The sequence below is a fragment of the Rhinolophus hipposideros genome (assembly GCF_964194185.1).
Source record: "Rhinolophus hipposideros genome assembly, chromosome: 23".
Taxonomy (NCBI): Eukaryota; Metazoa; Chordata; class Mammalia; order Chiroptera; family Rhinolophidae; genus Rhinolophus; species Rhinolophus hipposideros.
In genome coordinates, this window is record NC_138069.1 from 23,583,521 (window position 1) to 23,599,004 (window position 15,484).

At 47.9% G+C, this 15,484-nt stretch overlaps 1 protein-coding gene across 2 annotated transcripts; it reads right to left on the minus strand.

Moving 5' to 3' along the window:
• Window positions 1-52: 52 nt before the first annotated feature.
• RPS14 (ribosomal protein S14) lies at window positions 53-4,708 on the minus strand. Of its 2 annotated transcripts, none has more exons than XM_081034766.1 (5): window positions 4,432-4,708; window positions 3,254-3,404; window positions 2,462-2,623; window positions 1,328-1,404; window positions 53-174 (listed from the first exon to the last, which is right to left on the minus strand). In XM_081034766.1, exons 2-5 carry the CDS (start codon window positions 3,400-3,402, stop codon window positions 107-109), a joined length of 456 nt encoding a protein of 151 aa, XP_080890892.1. In that variant the 5' UTR covers window positions 3,403-3,404; window positions 4,432-4,708; the 3' UTR covers window positions 53-106. The 2 variants fall into 2 exon arrangements, with proteins under 2 accessions (XP_080890892.1, XP_080890893.1); XM_081034767.1 differs by having other exon boundaries at window positions 4,227-4,441.
• Window positions 4,709-15,484: the final 10,776 nt, after the last annotated feature.

A 15,484-nucleotide genomic window follows, 5' to 3' on the forward strand; every position in this document is an offset into this window, starting at 1 on the left:
AATTTCCCTGAGGGGTGGCCTCTACATGAAGGAGAGAAAACTACAGTCGAAATAGCTCATACAAAGGCAATTTATTAACAGAAAACAGAAATTTGAGGAGTCCTGTTCACAGACGGCGACCACGGCGACCCCCCTTCCTGCGGGTGCTGTCGGAGGGGATGGGGGTGACATCCTCTGTGGGGAGGAAGAGAAAAAACATCATTGCCTGGAAAGAGGTAGATGGGAAGGTGTCCAGGCCTCCCTAGGCTAGCGGTGCAGTGGATGAACTGGTCCCCGAATGAGTCCTCAGGAAGTAACAGACGGACATGGAGCTGTAACCCCCTCCCCACTGCTTTCTCAAAACTTTCGATGTGGTTTGAACTCACTTTCCAGAAGGGAAACTGAGGCTGAGAAAGGGTAAGCAACTTGCACAGGATGTCAGAGACAGGTAACAAATCCAGGTGTGTAACACCTAGCCCAGAGTCTAGTAGAAAAGTCCTCCTGAATAGTGTAACTGAAGACTATCTCCTTTTCTTTTTTTCTTTTTTTTTTGACTATCTCCTTTTCAATAGGTAAAAGGAAGTTGAAAACACTCCGGGGAAAAAAAATCTTAAAATAGGAGGACTGGACCATCAGACTGAAGAATCAGTATATGTTGCCACCAAGTACACAGAAACAATAGAAAACGGCTAAGACCTGTGACTACACAAATGTAGGGAACTTGCTGTGATTCTCAACCATGAGAGTTGCTGCCCCACCTCCGTTCATTGTCACAATGACTGGCATTCCACACTGACAGTTACAGGCATACCCCAAAGATATTGCGGGTTCGATTCCAGACCACTGCAATACAGTGAGTCATACAAATTTTGGGGGTTTTCTAGTTGCTTATGCAGTTGTTTAACTATAGTCTCTTAAGTGTGCAACAGCATTATCTAAAAGAACAATGTACATACGCCTCAATTAAAAGATACATTATTGCCAAAAAAAAATGCTAACCACCAAGAACATTAGAAAAATAATGGTGCTGGTATTAGACTTGCTCGATATACAGGGTTGCCACAAACCTTCAATTTGTAAAAATTCACCTCTTAGTTCCACCTGCCACTGTCAGGAAGAGGTTCAAAAGTGACACGGTACTGACCAAATGCAGAAAGGAAGGACATTCACATCACGGCGACAGGGGTGTTCAGAGATTTTGTCACCTAGTGTCTGCTGCAGCCTGCAGTAACTAACCTAACTGCCAACAGTCACCAGATCAGGCCCTATAACCGCTGGGCACACCACATGCTTTCTAGGGTCAATGCTTCAAAGCAAATTCAAGCATCAGCTAGAGGAGGGCACTGACCAATCCGTCCGATCTTCATTCCCGAGCGGGCGAGGGCTCTGAGCGCTGACTGGGCCCCTGGTCCAGGAGTTTTGGTCCTAGGAAATGAAGATCTAGTTATTATAGGCTGCAAGCTCTCACAACCCTCTAGTTCAGGGATGTGCATTTTCCATAAAGGGCCGGATAGTAAATGTTTTAGGTTTAGCGGGTGACTTACGGTTTATGTAGTTCTGTAACATACTTTTTAAGAAACCAGCTTTTAATAATGTGAAAATTATTCTCAGTCCACAGACCACACAAAAATAAGCGACAGGCCACATTAGAGCCATGGGTCAGTTTGCACCCTGCTCTGCCTACAGCCTGTTTAAGGCACTACCCTTCCAGCCACATGCTGTGATTCTAAATCTTCTTTGGTGATTTGTCCATTTCCAACTGCTCCACCCGCCCAAGACACTACCATCTCTCCACTGGACCAGTTTAACTTTTTACCTGGTCTGTTTCTCACAGAAGTCATCTTAAAACACACATACCCAATCCCACCAGGTCATTACTATTAAACAGTATTTATGCCCCACCCCTGGTCCAAATTCTTACCTACCAGATCTTTCATGACCTAACAGGACCTTGTTTCAGCCTCTCTCTCTGATAACACCCCATGCCACTCTTTCCCTCAGATGTGCCAAGTTCATTCCCTTCTTAGGACCTTTTCCTTGCAGTTGTTTCTGGTTGGAAGACTCTCCTCATCCTTCCTTCACTTGACTGACTTCTGGCACATTTAGGTCTTATGTTTAAATTACACTTTATCACCAATCCACCCATGACATTGTACTTCCCAGCACTTGCTGCAAATAAGCTCCCCTGCCCTATGTTGTTCAAAGTCTCCAAAGCCTAGGTGCCACACAAGAAGGTAGAGGCTATCTTTACTTTTCCCCCATCACCCTTTTCTAGTACCCAGAACACAGAGCCTGGTATGCAGTGAATGCTTAATAAACATAGTAAGGTGCTTAGGAGAGGGAGCATATAGGAACCAATTATTAATTACATACGTAGCTAAGATATCCTATACCAAGTCAGAAAAGAAAAACCAAGCCTCAGATTAAGATGCTCTGGCAGCCAAACCCAGTCACCGTACAACCCAGCCCCAGCCTTCCCTACCTGTTTCCTCCCGTGGCCCGGAGTTTGATGTGGAGAGCAGTGATGCCCAGCTCCTTGCACCGCTGGGCTACATCCTGGGCAGCCAACATGGCGGCATATGGAGAAGACTCATCTCGGTCAGCCTTTACCTTCATCCCACCAGTTACACGGCAGATGGTTTCCCTGGGGACAAAAGCACAGGGTCATTTCTTTCCCATCTAACAAGGACTCAGAGTGCATATCCTGCCTTAATGAGTACAGAGATCTACAGCTCTGGTATGACAGAGGATGAAAATCAACTGGAACATGCATTCCGGTCTCTGACAAGACTGCCACAGGCTCTGCCTCCATGGGTGTTAGTCGACCGGAGTCCAAAGGCATAAGACACCTGAACTCTGTATTAACACTTTATGGTTCCTTACTTTTGCATTAATTTCTCCCAATTACTCTGTGAGGTAGGCACTATTATCGTAATTTACATCCGCAGAAAACAAAACTTAAAATGAGTGACATCACACAAGTCACAAAAGCTTGCTAATGGCAGCCCGAACCTGTACCCAGGGCTAACGTCCAGTCCACCATCGCCTCTACAAACTACCGAGAGACAGGACTCAATAGTCACCACAGCGACAGGCCAGGAGGGCACAGAACAGCTCTCTGGTAATCCCAGTGCCCAGGAAATTAGTTATCTGTGGACTAAACAACCAAGCACATGTCACCTGAACATTCTTTTTAATTCTTCCAGGAAAACCCCCTTCCTCCCCCAAACACCTTGCTTAGCTGGGTCCTGCACCTCTCCACCCAGATACTCACTTGCCAGAAAGGTCGGTGACATGCACGAAAGTGTCATTAAAGGATGCAAAGATGTGGCAGACGCCAAACACATTTTCTCCTTCCGCTACCTGAGGTCCGAGGCTGATGACCTGTTCTTCCTTCTTTTCCTTCCCCTTGCGAGGTGCCATTGCTAAAAGAAAATTTTTAAAACATCACAGAAGTCAACGCACAAAGGGTTTCCAGGAACCCTTTCCCCTGGCTATGAAAGAAAACCCCAAGTTTTGCTTCTCTAGGAGCACCTCCTCCCAAGGATTGGCAGACATCTGGTCCTGTCCAAAATGCCCGTGGAGACATGTGGTTTTGTTAAAAAAAAAAAAAAAAAAAATCCAGGCTTAAAAGACGTCCCTGGGTTCAAATAGCCCATAACGTTTATACTTTTGGTTTGCAAGATTATTAAAAAAACAAAACAAAAAACCCCACGTCCCGTTTTCCTGGGCTGTATGACCGGGAGCCCTTGTTACCGAACCAGCCCAGGGGGTGGCTGGCACGTGACCACGGACCCTTCGCAGGGACCCAACGTCCCGCCGAGGACGCGGAGACGTGCCCAGGGCACGCAGGGGCCCCCGGCGGCCGCCCACACTCCCGCACACAGGACTCCCGGGGGCGCCCTATCGGGAAACACCCGCCGCGCCTACACCCGACTTCCGGCTTGGAGGCCGGACCCGGCTTTGCAATCGCCCACATTTAACCCACACGGAGCCGTTTTCCCTGCCCTCCCTCCTCGGATCCCCACGACAACCCCACGAAATCGGCGCCATGATTGTGCTTAATTTTCCAAACGAGGCAACTCGAGATGAGGCGCCTGGTCTGCGACCGCCCAGGAAGAAACGGACGGAATAGAGGCGGGGGCCCACGTTAGACTAGGATACCTGCTCCTTCCCGACAACGCCACCTAAACGGAGCGGGGGTCGCAGCGCCGCGCCAAGGCCTTCAAAGCTAGACCCTCACTCACCCCCACTTTACAGGCTCCTTCCTGAAGCAAGGAGGCCGCCTCCCGAAGACAAGGCGAAAAATTGCGTATGGGGTCGACTGGCCGCGCCTTTCTCGCCCAGCACCTGGTTCAACTTCCACGCAAAGACCCCAGTCCCGCGCCCCCCACTCCGCTGGACCCCCTTGCCGCAGGATGCCACCCGATTGTCCTCGCCCAGCACTCCTACCTGCGTGTCTTCTCCAGACTCCGCCACCGGAAAGAGAGAGGAGGGGCGGGGCGATGGGAACGTTGCGTACCCGGAAGTGTACGTCTGAGGTCACGGGGCGATGCCTCACGAAAGACACCGGCTTTAGCGTTTCCAAGGAGATTAAGCCTCGCTCTCGAAAAGACTCTTTTACTTAAGGGAGCGCCAAAGGTGGCAAGGGGCTGGGTGTCGCACCGAGCGGGTCAGCCTCTGAGATTGCACCAAGCAGCTACATCTATGTTCTAAGATGGCGGCTGCCGCGGTTGGAAGGACTTCCGCCAGTCTGACCCCAGGCCTGGTCAGCCTGGAAGCAACAGCGCACCTCGTGGCGCGGAGGGGAACAACAACAACAAAGAAACGAGTTTAGCCTACTAGGCATGTACTAGGGAAAAGAAGAACAAATTATTCAGTATTTGTTATATACCAACTTGGGCTAAGCAATACGCATTGCTTCTTTTAATCCTTACAGCATGATCAAATAGATACTGTTTTGATTTCCCATTTACAGATGAGGAATTTTAACTGCTATCATACATTTGTGGCCTATTTGCATTTCTGACTTCAACGTTTATAGGTTTAATAGCTACTTCTATATATTGAGCTAATAACAATATTGGAGGACCTTGAAACATTGGGAGAATGTATAGAAAGAGATATGGGGGAGGGCTAAGAAGTAGGTTATATCTGTGTGTGTGTATGTATGTGCATATGTGTTTATGTATAGGTGCATATATACACCTATACATGTATGTAAAACCCATGAAATGGAACATATATGGAATGGAATATATATACCGGGGTGCCAAAAAGTGTATACACATGACTTGTATTCCTCTTTTGTTATCAGTATATATTGAGTATTACAATCTTAATACACTTTTCTTTTCCCCCCCCGTTCTTCCACCACCCCCTGCTCATGACAGCCCAACTCCAGAGAGACCTGTTGTTCACAATCTTAGCATAGAGAGTGCATCTCACTGGCCAATGTGGGCATCGAACCAGCGACCTGGGAGTTAGGAGCACAGCGCTCCAACCACCTGAGCCACATGGCCAGCTCAGTTTTTTAGTTTTTCCCTTTCTTAAAATGTGTATACATTTTTTGGCACCCTCTGTGTGTGTGTGTGTGTGTGTGTATAATTGCTCATTTTGTTCAAAAAATTACATATATGTATTTCATATATATGTAATTTGCATATATATGTAATTTTTTTAACAAAATGAGCAATTATGCAGAATAGCATATAGCCCTTTGTGCATTGGAATTGATGCCACTGAACAACCTGAGCTTAATTTAAGGAAGAACTTCTTAAAACTGTAGTGCCCCCTTTCCCCTTCGCAAAATAAATTAATTACAGAAAAACCCATAAAATAGAAACATGCAGAATGGAGAACAAAAAAGAGAAAAGAAATGACATTTTTACCCATAGCTATTACCACGTCAGTGTATGTTCTTCTCCAATATCATCTACGCATATACTTACAGAAGAGGCACTTCTTTTTCTTTTTAATTTTTTTTAACTTTTATTTATTTAAGTGTGTTTTTCCAGGACCCATCAGCTCCAAGTCAATTAGTTGTCTCAGTCTGTTTGTGAAGGGTGCAGCTCACAGTGGCCCATGTGGGGATTGAACCGACAACCTTGTTGTTAAGAGCACCGGGCTCTAATCAACTGAGCTATTCGGCCACCCCCAGGGCACTTCTTTCTTTAAGAAAGGAAAATAATCTTAACAATATTTTTCCTTGATGGTTAAAAAAAACCATGTTCATTATTAAGAATTCACACAATACAGAGAAATATGTAGAAAAAAGTAAAAATCATCTCTAAGTTCTTTCTTCTAGAGGTACTACCATTATCAAATTGAAACATCATTCTGGACATAACTTTCTGTACTTATATGTATACCATATCTTTAGTATATAATATACAATCTTATGTAAATGAAATTGTATTCTGTACATCCCTTGCTAACCTTGTTTTTCCCATAACAACTAGTGAAACCTACATTTTTTACAAATATTTTACATTTTATTTATTATTTTGAATATTAAATGCATTCACAAAAATAAAAAGTTACAGTTACCAAAAAGTATACAAACAAAAAACCCTCCTCCTCTCACCTCTGTCCCTAGCAACCCAATCCTCTGCCTTGCAAACAACCAGAATACCTGTATTGCATCATTTTTCACTACGATTTGATATTCTTTTGCGTAGCTGTACCAGTATTTATTTAACCAGTTCTATATCGTTGGACATTTTGGTTATTTCCAGAATTTGCAAATATAAACAAAACTCTCAAGAGCACACTTGTGCTATTTCCTTCTGGCAGGGTAAACTGCCAGAAGTCAAAAGGAACAGGTATTTTATGTACTGATACGTGTTGCTGAACTGCCCTCCAGAAAGTTCACATCAATTTTCACTTCTGCTAAACTGAGAAACTAAATATATCTGCTTGTTGTATTCTGTTTCTTCCAGGATTAGTAAGGTTAGACATCTCTTTATGGATTGTTTTCAGCATTTGCATCTCTTCTGTGAATTGTCTGTTTATATTCTTTGAAAAAGAGGGCTTTTTGTTTTCCAGTAGTGAGATCTCCAATAGAGGCCTTATGTTAGCAGAGACTGGAGTCTTGTGGAGTGGGTTCCACTTTGCATTAAACAAACAGACCTCTAAATCTCAGAGAGGGAAGGCTTGCTGAAGAGAGCATAGCTTAATGTTGTGGCTGAAGGCCGTCAACCCCATCACCTCAGGACAAATTTTTCCACAGGAAAATTTTTTTTTACAAATAATTCTTTTTTTTCAATTATAGTTGACATACAATATTGTATTAGTTTCAGGTGTACAACGTAGTGATTGAACATTTATATAATTTACGAAGTGATCACCCTGGTAAATCTAGTACCCATCTGACACCATACGTAGTTATTACGATATTGTTGACTATATTCCTTATGCTATGCCCTACATCCCCATAACAATTTAGTAACTACCAATTTGTACTTCTTAATCCCTTTTCTTTTTTTTTCCTATCCCCCAACCCCCCTTCCATCTGGCAAAAATATGGAATGTTTCACGAATTTGCATGTCATCCTCACACAGGGGCCCTTTATTCTTCTCTGTGTAGTTTCAATTTTAGATTTCCAAAGCAAGCACAGGAAATCAGCATCCCAGAAACCATCAAAGTCACTGTTTTCAAACTCCACTTTTATTATTTAATCCACATGTTTATTATTTCTGCAAATATTATTAGTGGAGGGTCTTTGGGCAAAAATTGTTATCTCTCTAGGCTTTCGTTTTCTCACATGTAAAATGGTATACTAGCACTATTGAAAAAATTGTATATTGAAACATATGTCTTTATTGGGAACTTACTCAGTGTTAAGCCCTGAGATACAATAATAATGGCATTTAAGCTAAGACTTGAAAACAGAGTAGGAATTAGCTAAATGACGGGGAAGAATGGTCTGAGCAGGGAGAACAGTTTATATAAAAGTCCTGAGGTGGGAAGGCTCTGGGAGAATTTAAGGAATTCAAAACACAGGTAATATGGCTGGGGTATTGTGTGTGAGTAAAGAGAGATGGAAGGAAGCTCAGGCTGGAGGAATGGCAGGAGTCACTTTCTGCACTGTCTTCGCTCCCTGTTGCTTTGTCTGTTTTCCCCATCCTATCCCACCCCATGCACTGTCAACATTGTGAGCACAGGGAACGTGTTTACCATCCTCTCTCATAGTTTATTCATTCATTCATTCACTCATTCAGTACATTCTTATTCATCAGCTAGTATGTGTATGGCGCTCTTCTAGATACTTGGGATACACTGGTGACCAAAACAAGATCCCTATCCTGTGGGAGTTAACATTTGGCAGGAAAGAGAGACATAATATGTAAGAAAATTTTCTATTATGTTAGAAGGTGATCAGTAGTATGGGAAAAATAAAAGTCAAGCAAGGTAAAGGGTATTGGAGGTCTGAGGAAAGAGGTGGGGCAGGTGTCGGAATTAAACAGAGGTGGCAGGATTGCCACGTTGAGCAGAGATTGGAGCCGAGGTGTGAGGGAGGAAAGGGAGCAAGACATGCCAATATCTAAGGGAAGATTATTACAGGCAGAGGGAGTAACGTGCAAAGGCCCTACGGTAGAATCACCACTGGTATATTCTAGGAATAGCAAGGAGGACGTTGTGGCTGGAGTGGAGTATGAGTGAGGGGACAGCTGGGTGACAAGGAGATGAAGTGATGGGAAATAATGGGTAGTGGGGGCAGATTATGTAGGCCTTTAGGTCATTGTAAGGGTTTTGGCTCTTACTCTGAGCAGAGCCATTGGAGGGTTTTGAGCAGAGGAGTGGCAGAATGTGACTTATAATTTAATAGGATCCCTATGGATGCTCTGTGGAGAATAGATTGTTGGTGGCGGGGGTAGGAAGCTAACATAGAAGCAGGGATCATGGGTAAGAGGTGAGAGAAGATATTGGAAGCTAAGACCAAGGTGGCGTCAGTGGGGCCAAAAAGAAGTGGCAAAATTTGATTGTGTTTGGAAGTAGACCCAACAGGATTTTCTGATAGATTAGACAAGGGACATGAGAAAATGAGATTATCAAAGATGATTCCAGTATTTATGGCTGGAGGAACTGGAAGGATGGCGTTGCCGTGAGCTGGGATGGGGAATGTCGATGGTGGAGCAGGTTTTTGGGGGAAGAGTAGATGTTCAGTCTGAGGCCTGAGTCTGAGATTTTTTTTTTAACTATTATTTATTTTAAGTGTGTTTTTCCAGGACCCATCAGCTCCAAGTCAAGCAGTTGTTTCAGTCTAGTTGTGGAGGGCGCAGGTCCCAGTGGCCCATGTGGCGATGGAACCGGCAGCCTTGTTAAGAGCACACGCTCTAACCAACTGAGCTAACCGGCCGCCCCTGAGATGTTATCACACAGCCAAGTGGAGATGCTGAGGAGGTTTGGGATGGATGAGTCTGGAACTGAGGAGAGGATCTGGGCTCGCAGTGTGAATTTGGGAGTCTTCGACCTGTATCAAGGTGACATTTGAAACAACGAGACTGTTTGTGACCACCGAAGGGCTGAGTGTAGATAGAGAAGAGATCCAAGACCTGAGCATCAAAACATGGGAGTAAGAGAAGGAGATAGCCAAGGGAAAAGGAGCAGGGAACAGGGAAAAGGGAGGAAAACCAAGAGAGGGGATGTCCAGGCAGCCAAGTGAAGAAGGGACGTCAAGGAGAAGGGAATGGGCAGCCATGGCGACGCACTGAGAGGTCAGGGAAGATGAGGGCTGAGAATGACGACTGATGTAGCAACTTGGAGGGCACTGGGGACCTTGACAAGAGCAGTTTCAGGTGTGTTTGTGTGTCGGGGGAGTGCAAATACTTGAATGGAATACATTTAAGAGAGAAAGAGGAAGGTAAAATGTGCAAAGGGGCAGAAGAGTGAGAAAGTGAGATCAAGAGGTCCTTTGTTTTTCCTTTAAGGTTCATCAATAACGGATACTTGCACACCAATGGGAATGGTCTAGTCCAGAGAGAAAAACTGATGATGGAGCCGCATCCTTGAGTAGTGCACAGAGGGAGGAATGGGCCCTATACAGAAGTATGGATAGTGCATCTGTGCACAGAGGGAGAAGGAAGATGCTGGAGGCTGAGCGCATTGGGAGTGAGAGCTTGTGAACAGTCTCAAAAGGGAAGTAGGAATCCAGCAGCTATGAGGCTGGGCAGGGGAGTGAATATTGAAGATTGGAGCTGAGAGAAGGATTTGAATGGTCATGGAGGTCTAAGGGATTAGAGCATGATTCCGGGGTAGCATTAAGGGTCTACTGCAGTTTGGTGCTTGGTCTTTTCCCCAGCCATGTTCAGCTGCATGGATGTAGGCATGGAGTAAGCAGAGTGTGGGATTTAACCAGAGTTGTGGTTTTACCAAGAGAAGAGAACTTGAGAGACGGGCAGAGAAATCAAAGGTGAGTGCACAGGAGCAATGAGCACGACTGAGAGTCGTATTGAAGGTGGATAACTGGGGTAGTGGGAGCATCAAGGGGCTAAGGGACAGTATACAGGCCCTTAGGGGAGCAAAGGGTTAGAGGTCCTGATGGGGCAAGGGGCGGCTGGGGTCAGGGACTGGCTGACACTTTGAGCTGCTGGTCGGGGACTGGAGGCCATGAGATTGAGATGGTGATTTAGGGAGGAGTCGCAGGCGTGGGTACTGACCGTGGGACTGAGTGGCCAAGATGGGCTGGGGAACAAGGTCGTTAGAGAAGAAAATATTAATTTTCTTCTCTATGTGAATCATCTATGTGAATATTGAAATGACCAAGAACTAAAACATGGACAAACCAATTGAGAGTGACATCGAGTCCAGGGTAAAGCCCTCCAGGATGAGAGGTGTGAGCCAGAGGTTGGTGGATGGCTGTACTGAGGTAAGGTAATGAGTGCCACGGGGCAGGGACAAGCTTCAAACCTAGTGTCCTTTAGAGAGGAGAGAGGGCGAATAGCCTGAAAGTGACTGGGGAGCAGGGAGGATGACGGACGTGCTCACGTCCTGTAATGTCTCTCTTCCCTCACCCCCCCCCCTTTCTCACTTCCACGGGCTGTGGAAGAAAAAGGAGAAACCAGTGGGAGGCCTGAGGGGGAACGTCGCATCCTCAGGGGAGGGCCAGGTTCCCTGGGACAAGATGGAAATATTCAAAGAAAAGACTAGGAGAGAGGAGATTCCAGGTTCTGGAAGTCCTGAAGGCGGCAGAAGGCTTTGAGGCCTTCAGGAGGAATCCAGGGGAGACCTGGGGAGGGGGTGCCCAGGGCCCCATGGGAACCAAAATGCTGGAGACAAGGGAGGCCCTGGGTGCGGAGTAGGCAGATAAAGGCAGCATGAGATTAGAGACTGAACACTGTAATTGCTCTATGAATAATAGTAGCAAAGATAGCCCTATGTTAATTGAACACTTACAAGATACAAGACCCTGTACTAAGCGAGTTGTATGTATCATCTCATTGAATGCTCTCAATAACCCCATGATGTAGAAATCTTTTACTCCCCTCATTTTACAACTGAGGAAACCAGTAAGCGGTCAACAGCTGGGTAGTGGTGCTGGGATCTGAGCCCAGGCAATCTAACTCCAGAGCCCAAATATTTTAAATCTTGGATCCAGGCGTTGTCTTAATATCTGTTGAGTAGATGAATGAAGAGCAGGCAATTGTCCTTGAAAAGCCAAACCTAAGCCCTTTCCTGGATCCTCAAGCCCAGCCTAGAAGGCGCCATACTTCCAATTCTTAGCAACAGTTCCTACTTTAATTCATCCGTGGGATCTGTCCTCTCCTCCCCTTGGAAGGAAGTCTTGCAAAAAGTAGAAAGGAGAAGGTGGGGAGCAGTAGCTGTGGTCCAGAGAGGTTAAGTTAGTTCACCATAGACACCCATACAGGAGTCAGAAACCTAATGCAGCCCAATGGGTGCTGGGCCTGGAGGTGGGGCCCAGCCTGAAGCAACACGCTGCATCCTTCCTGGAAACGTCTAGTTTCCATCCTCCACAGGCTGTGACCCTCCTGCTGCAGATGCTGACAGGACTCACTGCAGTCTGAGTACATGGGCCCCGGACTCTCTCAGCACTGAGCACGAAGAGGAGAGCATTCCAGGCCTCTGTTAAGGTCTTCACCTGACAAGCATGAAGGCAAGAAACGTGGTGCCTGAGCAGCAGGCGTAGCCCCCCGGGCTTGGGGAGGGGGCTTCAGGCAATGGAGGGCAGCTCTAGCCTGGGCAGGGCCCACTGAAGTAGAGGCCCAGTGTGGGAGTAGAGCTCAGCCAGGACAGGGAGATGAAAGTGGCGAGAATTCCCAGACCACGAAAACTGCCTGTGTGAAGGTCTTGAGTGAAAGGAAAACTCCCATCATTCAGGATCATTCGTGAAGTTCTGTGTGGCTGCAGTGGAGGGAATGGTGGAAGGTAAGCTCCAAGATTGAGGGGAAGGAGGCCTGCGGGGTTCAGTGTTAAGATTTTATGTTGGGCAAGAGGCTAAGTACCCCGACGGGCAGCCCCTCTGTTTGCTCCGAGGCCCAACTCTGTCCTGAGTGGGGGGCCCCACCCTAAGTGGAACACGGGCTGAGAATGCCTCCTGTCCCCAAGGAGCCCATTAGATGGCGCCTGATCGCCACACTGCTGGGGAAGGATGGGCCTTGGCAGAGGCTGGTGTGTGTGTGTGTGTGTGTGTTGGGGGGGGCTCTTAGGGAAGGGCTTTGTGGTTTCTGAGCCTAGAAGGTGGTTGCGGAGTGTGAGTGTCAGTCAGTGTGTAAATCTGCACTTCAGTCAAGTGCAGTCCCATGTGCCTGGGACGTGGGTGTGATGGCCTTGGCGTAGGTTCTCTCCTTTGCCTCGTCACCCCCAGGAGCTCACTCAGGTGATCGTTTCCGTTTTCAGAGTGGGAAGCTGAGGCAGGAGGCCAGGGATATGCCTAAGGCTACTCGGGGGGTTCACAGTGGAGTCAAGGGACAGCGCTTGCTGCCGGCCCCGCATGCCCCTTGCCACCCTGCGGGACCAGGCTGCAAAGGACTTGCTCTGAGTTGCCCAGAAGGGAAGAATGGGCCCCAATGGGCTGGTGGTACTAGGATATAGATCCTGGGTTGCTTATCCATGTAGCACATTTATTGAGCATGGACTGTATGCCAGGCACTGTGCTAGGCATTGGTGAATGAAAAGCAATGGACAATATAGGCATCAAGGCACAATCTAGTGTTGGAGACAGAGAGATGGTATATAGTAAACTGGCCGACAACTTTATCGTTACAGATCCTGCTAAATGCTGTGAAGGAAACAGGTAGAACTGAGGAGGTGACAGGGGTGGGCTCATTCTCTTGGAGCGGGTGGGAAGCAGACTCTGAGGAAGAGACCAGAAGGGTGAGAAGGTGCAGTTATGAGGAGGGCTGGAGAACCAGCCAGCGTTCAGATGGAGGGAACAGCACGACTACCTTTACCTGATTCTCCAAACAAAGCCAGCGCGGACTTTGACATACACAAATCAGAACACGCCACCCTCTGCTCAGAGTTCTTCACGGCCTTCCCACGGTGTGCAGGACACCATGCAGGCTCCTCACCAGGGCCCCCCAGAACCCTGGCCTCCTGGATGATTTCACCTCTCCCCTCTCCTTACCTGCCCCCAGCCCCATGCAGTCCTTCATCCCTTCTCGTCCTTGGCAGCTTACGCACTAGCTGTTCCCTCCGTCTGAACGCTGGCTGGTTCTCCAGCCCGCCTCCTAACTGCACCTTCTCACCCTTCTGGTCTCTTCCTCAGAGTCTGCTTCCCACCCCCTCTAAGAGATTGAGCCCACCCCTGTCACCTCCAGCGTTCAGACAGAGATGATGGCTCAGAGCACGATGGCAGCTGTGAGCACGGAGGACAACATCCAGATTTGAGAGATACGTTGGAAAGAGAATCGGGGGTTTCCAGATGGACTGGGTGTGGAGTGAGGATGATTCCAGGCCCTAGGATTGAGCAATCGGGTAGACGGTGGGGCCACTTACCAAGGTGGGGGAGCCTGGAACCAAGGTGGGGAATTCATGACCTTTGTGGAGAGTGGGAATCAAGCTCAGGCCCTGTTATTTTTGGAGCTCCCCGCCCCCGTGATTTCCCAGTAGAAAGATGGGGCAGGCAGTGGGGGGCTCATCTGAAAGGAGGGGGCTGCTGATATAACTTCAGGAGCCTCTAGATTGTACTGAATGTTAAGGGATTCGATGCGGTCACACAGCCCACAGTCCAGGCAGCTCAACAACAGGAGAGAGTGAGGGCCCATCCCTGCACACGTGCAGGGGAGCCTGGCTTATGTCAGCCATGACTGCTAGAGAGGGGAGGCCCATTTGAGGGAGGTGGAACAAACTGGCCTCTGAGGATGCCAGAAACCAAGACCCCAGGTGGTCTTGGGGCTGCGCGGAGGAGCTGGACATGCTGACTCTGTCTCTTTGTCTAGTTAGGTCCTCCTTCCCAGTGGCACTTCCCCCACTGCCATCTGGCAGGGCCCAGAGACACAGACCCCGGGGTGGGGTTGTAGGGGCAGCCTCAGGCATGGGGGTGTAATTTCAGCTGAGGGAAAGGCTCCTCTGTTTCAGCGCCACCTGGTGTGAGGTTCCTCTCTCTGGCACCTCCCCCATGACCATCTCTGCTGACAGCCCCACCCCAGGCCAATGGCAGCTACTCAGCATCTCTTGGAGGAGGGCCAGACCCAGAGAGTAGCTACTGCGAGCTACTGCGTGCCCACCTGGAAAGGCATTGAATTAGGTGGCTCAGTATCCTGGGGGTGGGGGGTAGGGGGTAATTGGAGGGGGCTGCCAAGTTTAATTAGTGGTTGTGAAGCCCTGTAACCTGCATCTGAGAGGCCCCCCAGACTTTCATCTTCAAAACTTCCCCACCATCCTGGATGAAAGGGCCAGGGAGAGGCCAGGTATTAATAGTAATTATTAGTTTCACTAATAAAGAGAAGAAACAGGATTATCACCAAGCCCAACTCATCCTCCCCCCTTTGTCTGCCTTTCCTCTCCTTCCTCCAACTCTGTCTCCTTTTTCTTTCCTCTTTCCCTCCTCCTCCCTCTCTCCTCTTTCTTTTTCTTTCTCTTTTTATCCAGGCCTTGCCACTTCCATCTGTTCTTGCTTGGAATCTTCAGTATCCGTCTACCCCTCTGGGTCTTAGCTCTCGGGTGCTGTCTGGGTGCTGTTGGGGTGCCAGGGGCTTGTCTGGGTTCCAGAGGGAGGGTGGGAGGCGATGGGGGGAGAGAGGGGTGTGTTAGGATGTCTGTATCTGTTCACTCATGTATTCATTTACTGTTTGACAGATAGTTATCGAGCACCTACTATGTGCCAAGCACTGGTTTGGGCCCTGGCGATTTGGTGCTGAATGGGACAGACATGGGCCCTACCCTCGGGGAAATGGACAATAAGCAGTAAACTGACAAGTACGTGTGAGGTCACAGATTGCCGATGCACACTGGGACGGAATAAACAGCAGATATGATGGAGAGCGATGTGGGTGGCCACGTTAGACCGGGGCCACGAGGGCCTCCCTGAGCGGGCGGCAT

Excerpts from the sequence above, each read along its gene's own strand:
- RPS14 (XM_081034766.1), bottom strand. The coding sequence starts at position 3,402 with ATGGCACCTCGCAAGGGGAAGGAAAAGAAGGAAGAACAGGTCATCAGC. Across the intron at positions 1,405-2,461 it reads CGGGCCACGGGAGGAAACAG|GACCAAAACTCCTGGACCAG; the intron begins GTAGGGAAGGCT and ends TTCATTTCCTAG. Across the intron at positions 175-1,327 it reads AATGAAGATCGGACGGATTG|AGGATGTCACCCCCATCCCC; the intron begins GTCAGTGCCCTC and ends TCCTCCCCACAG.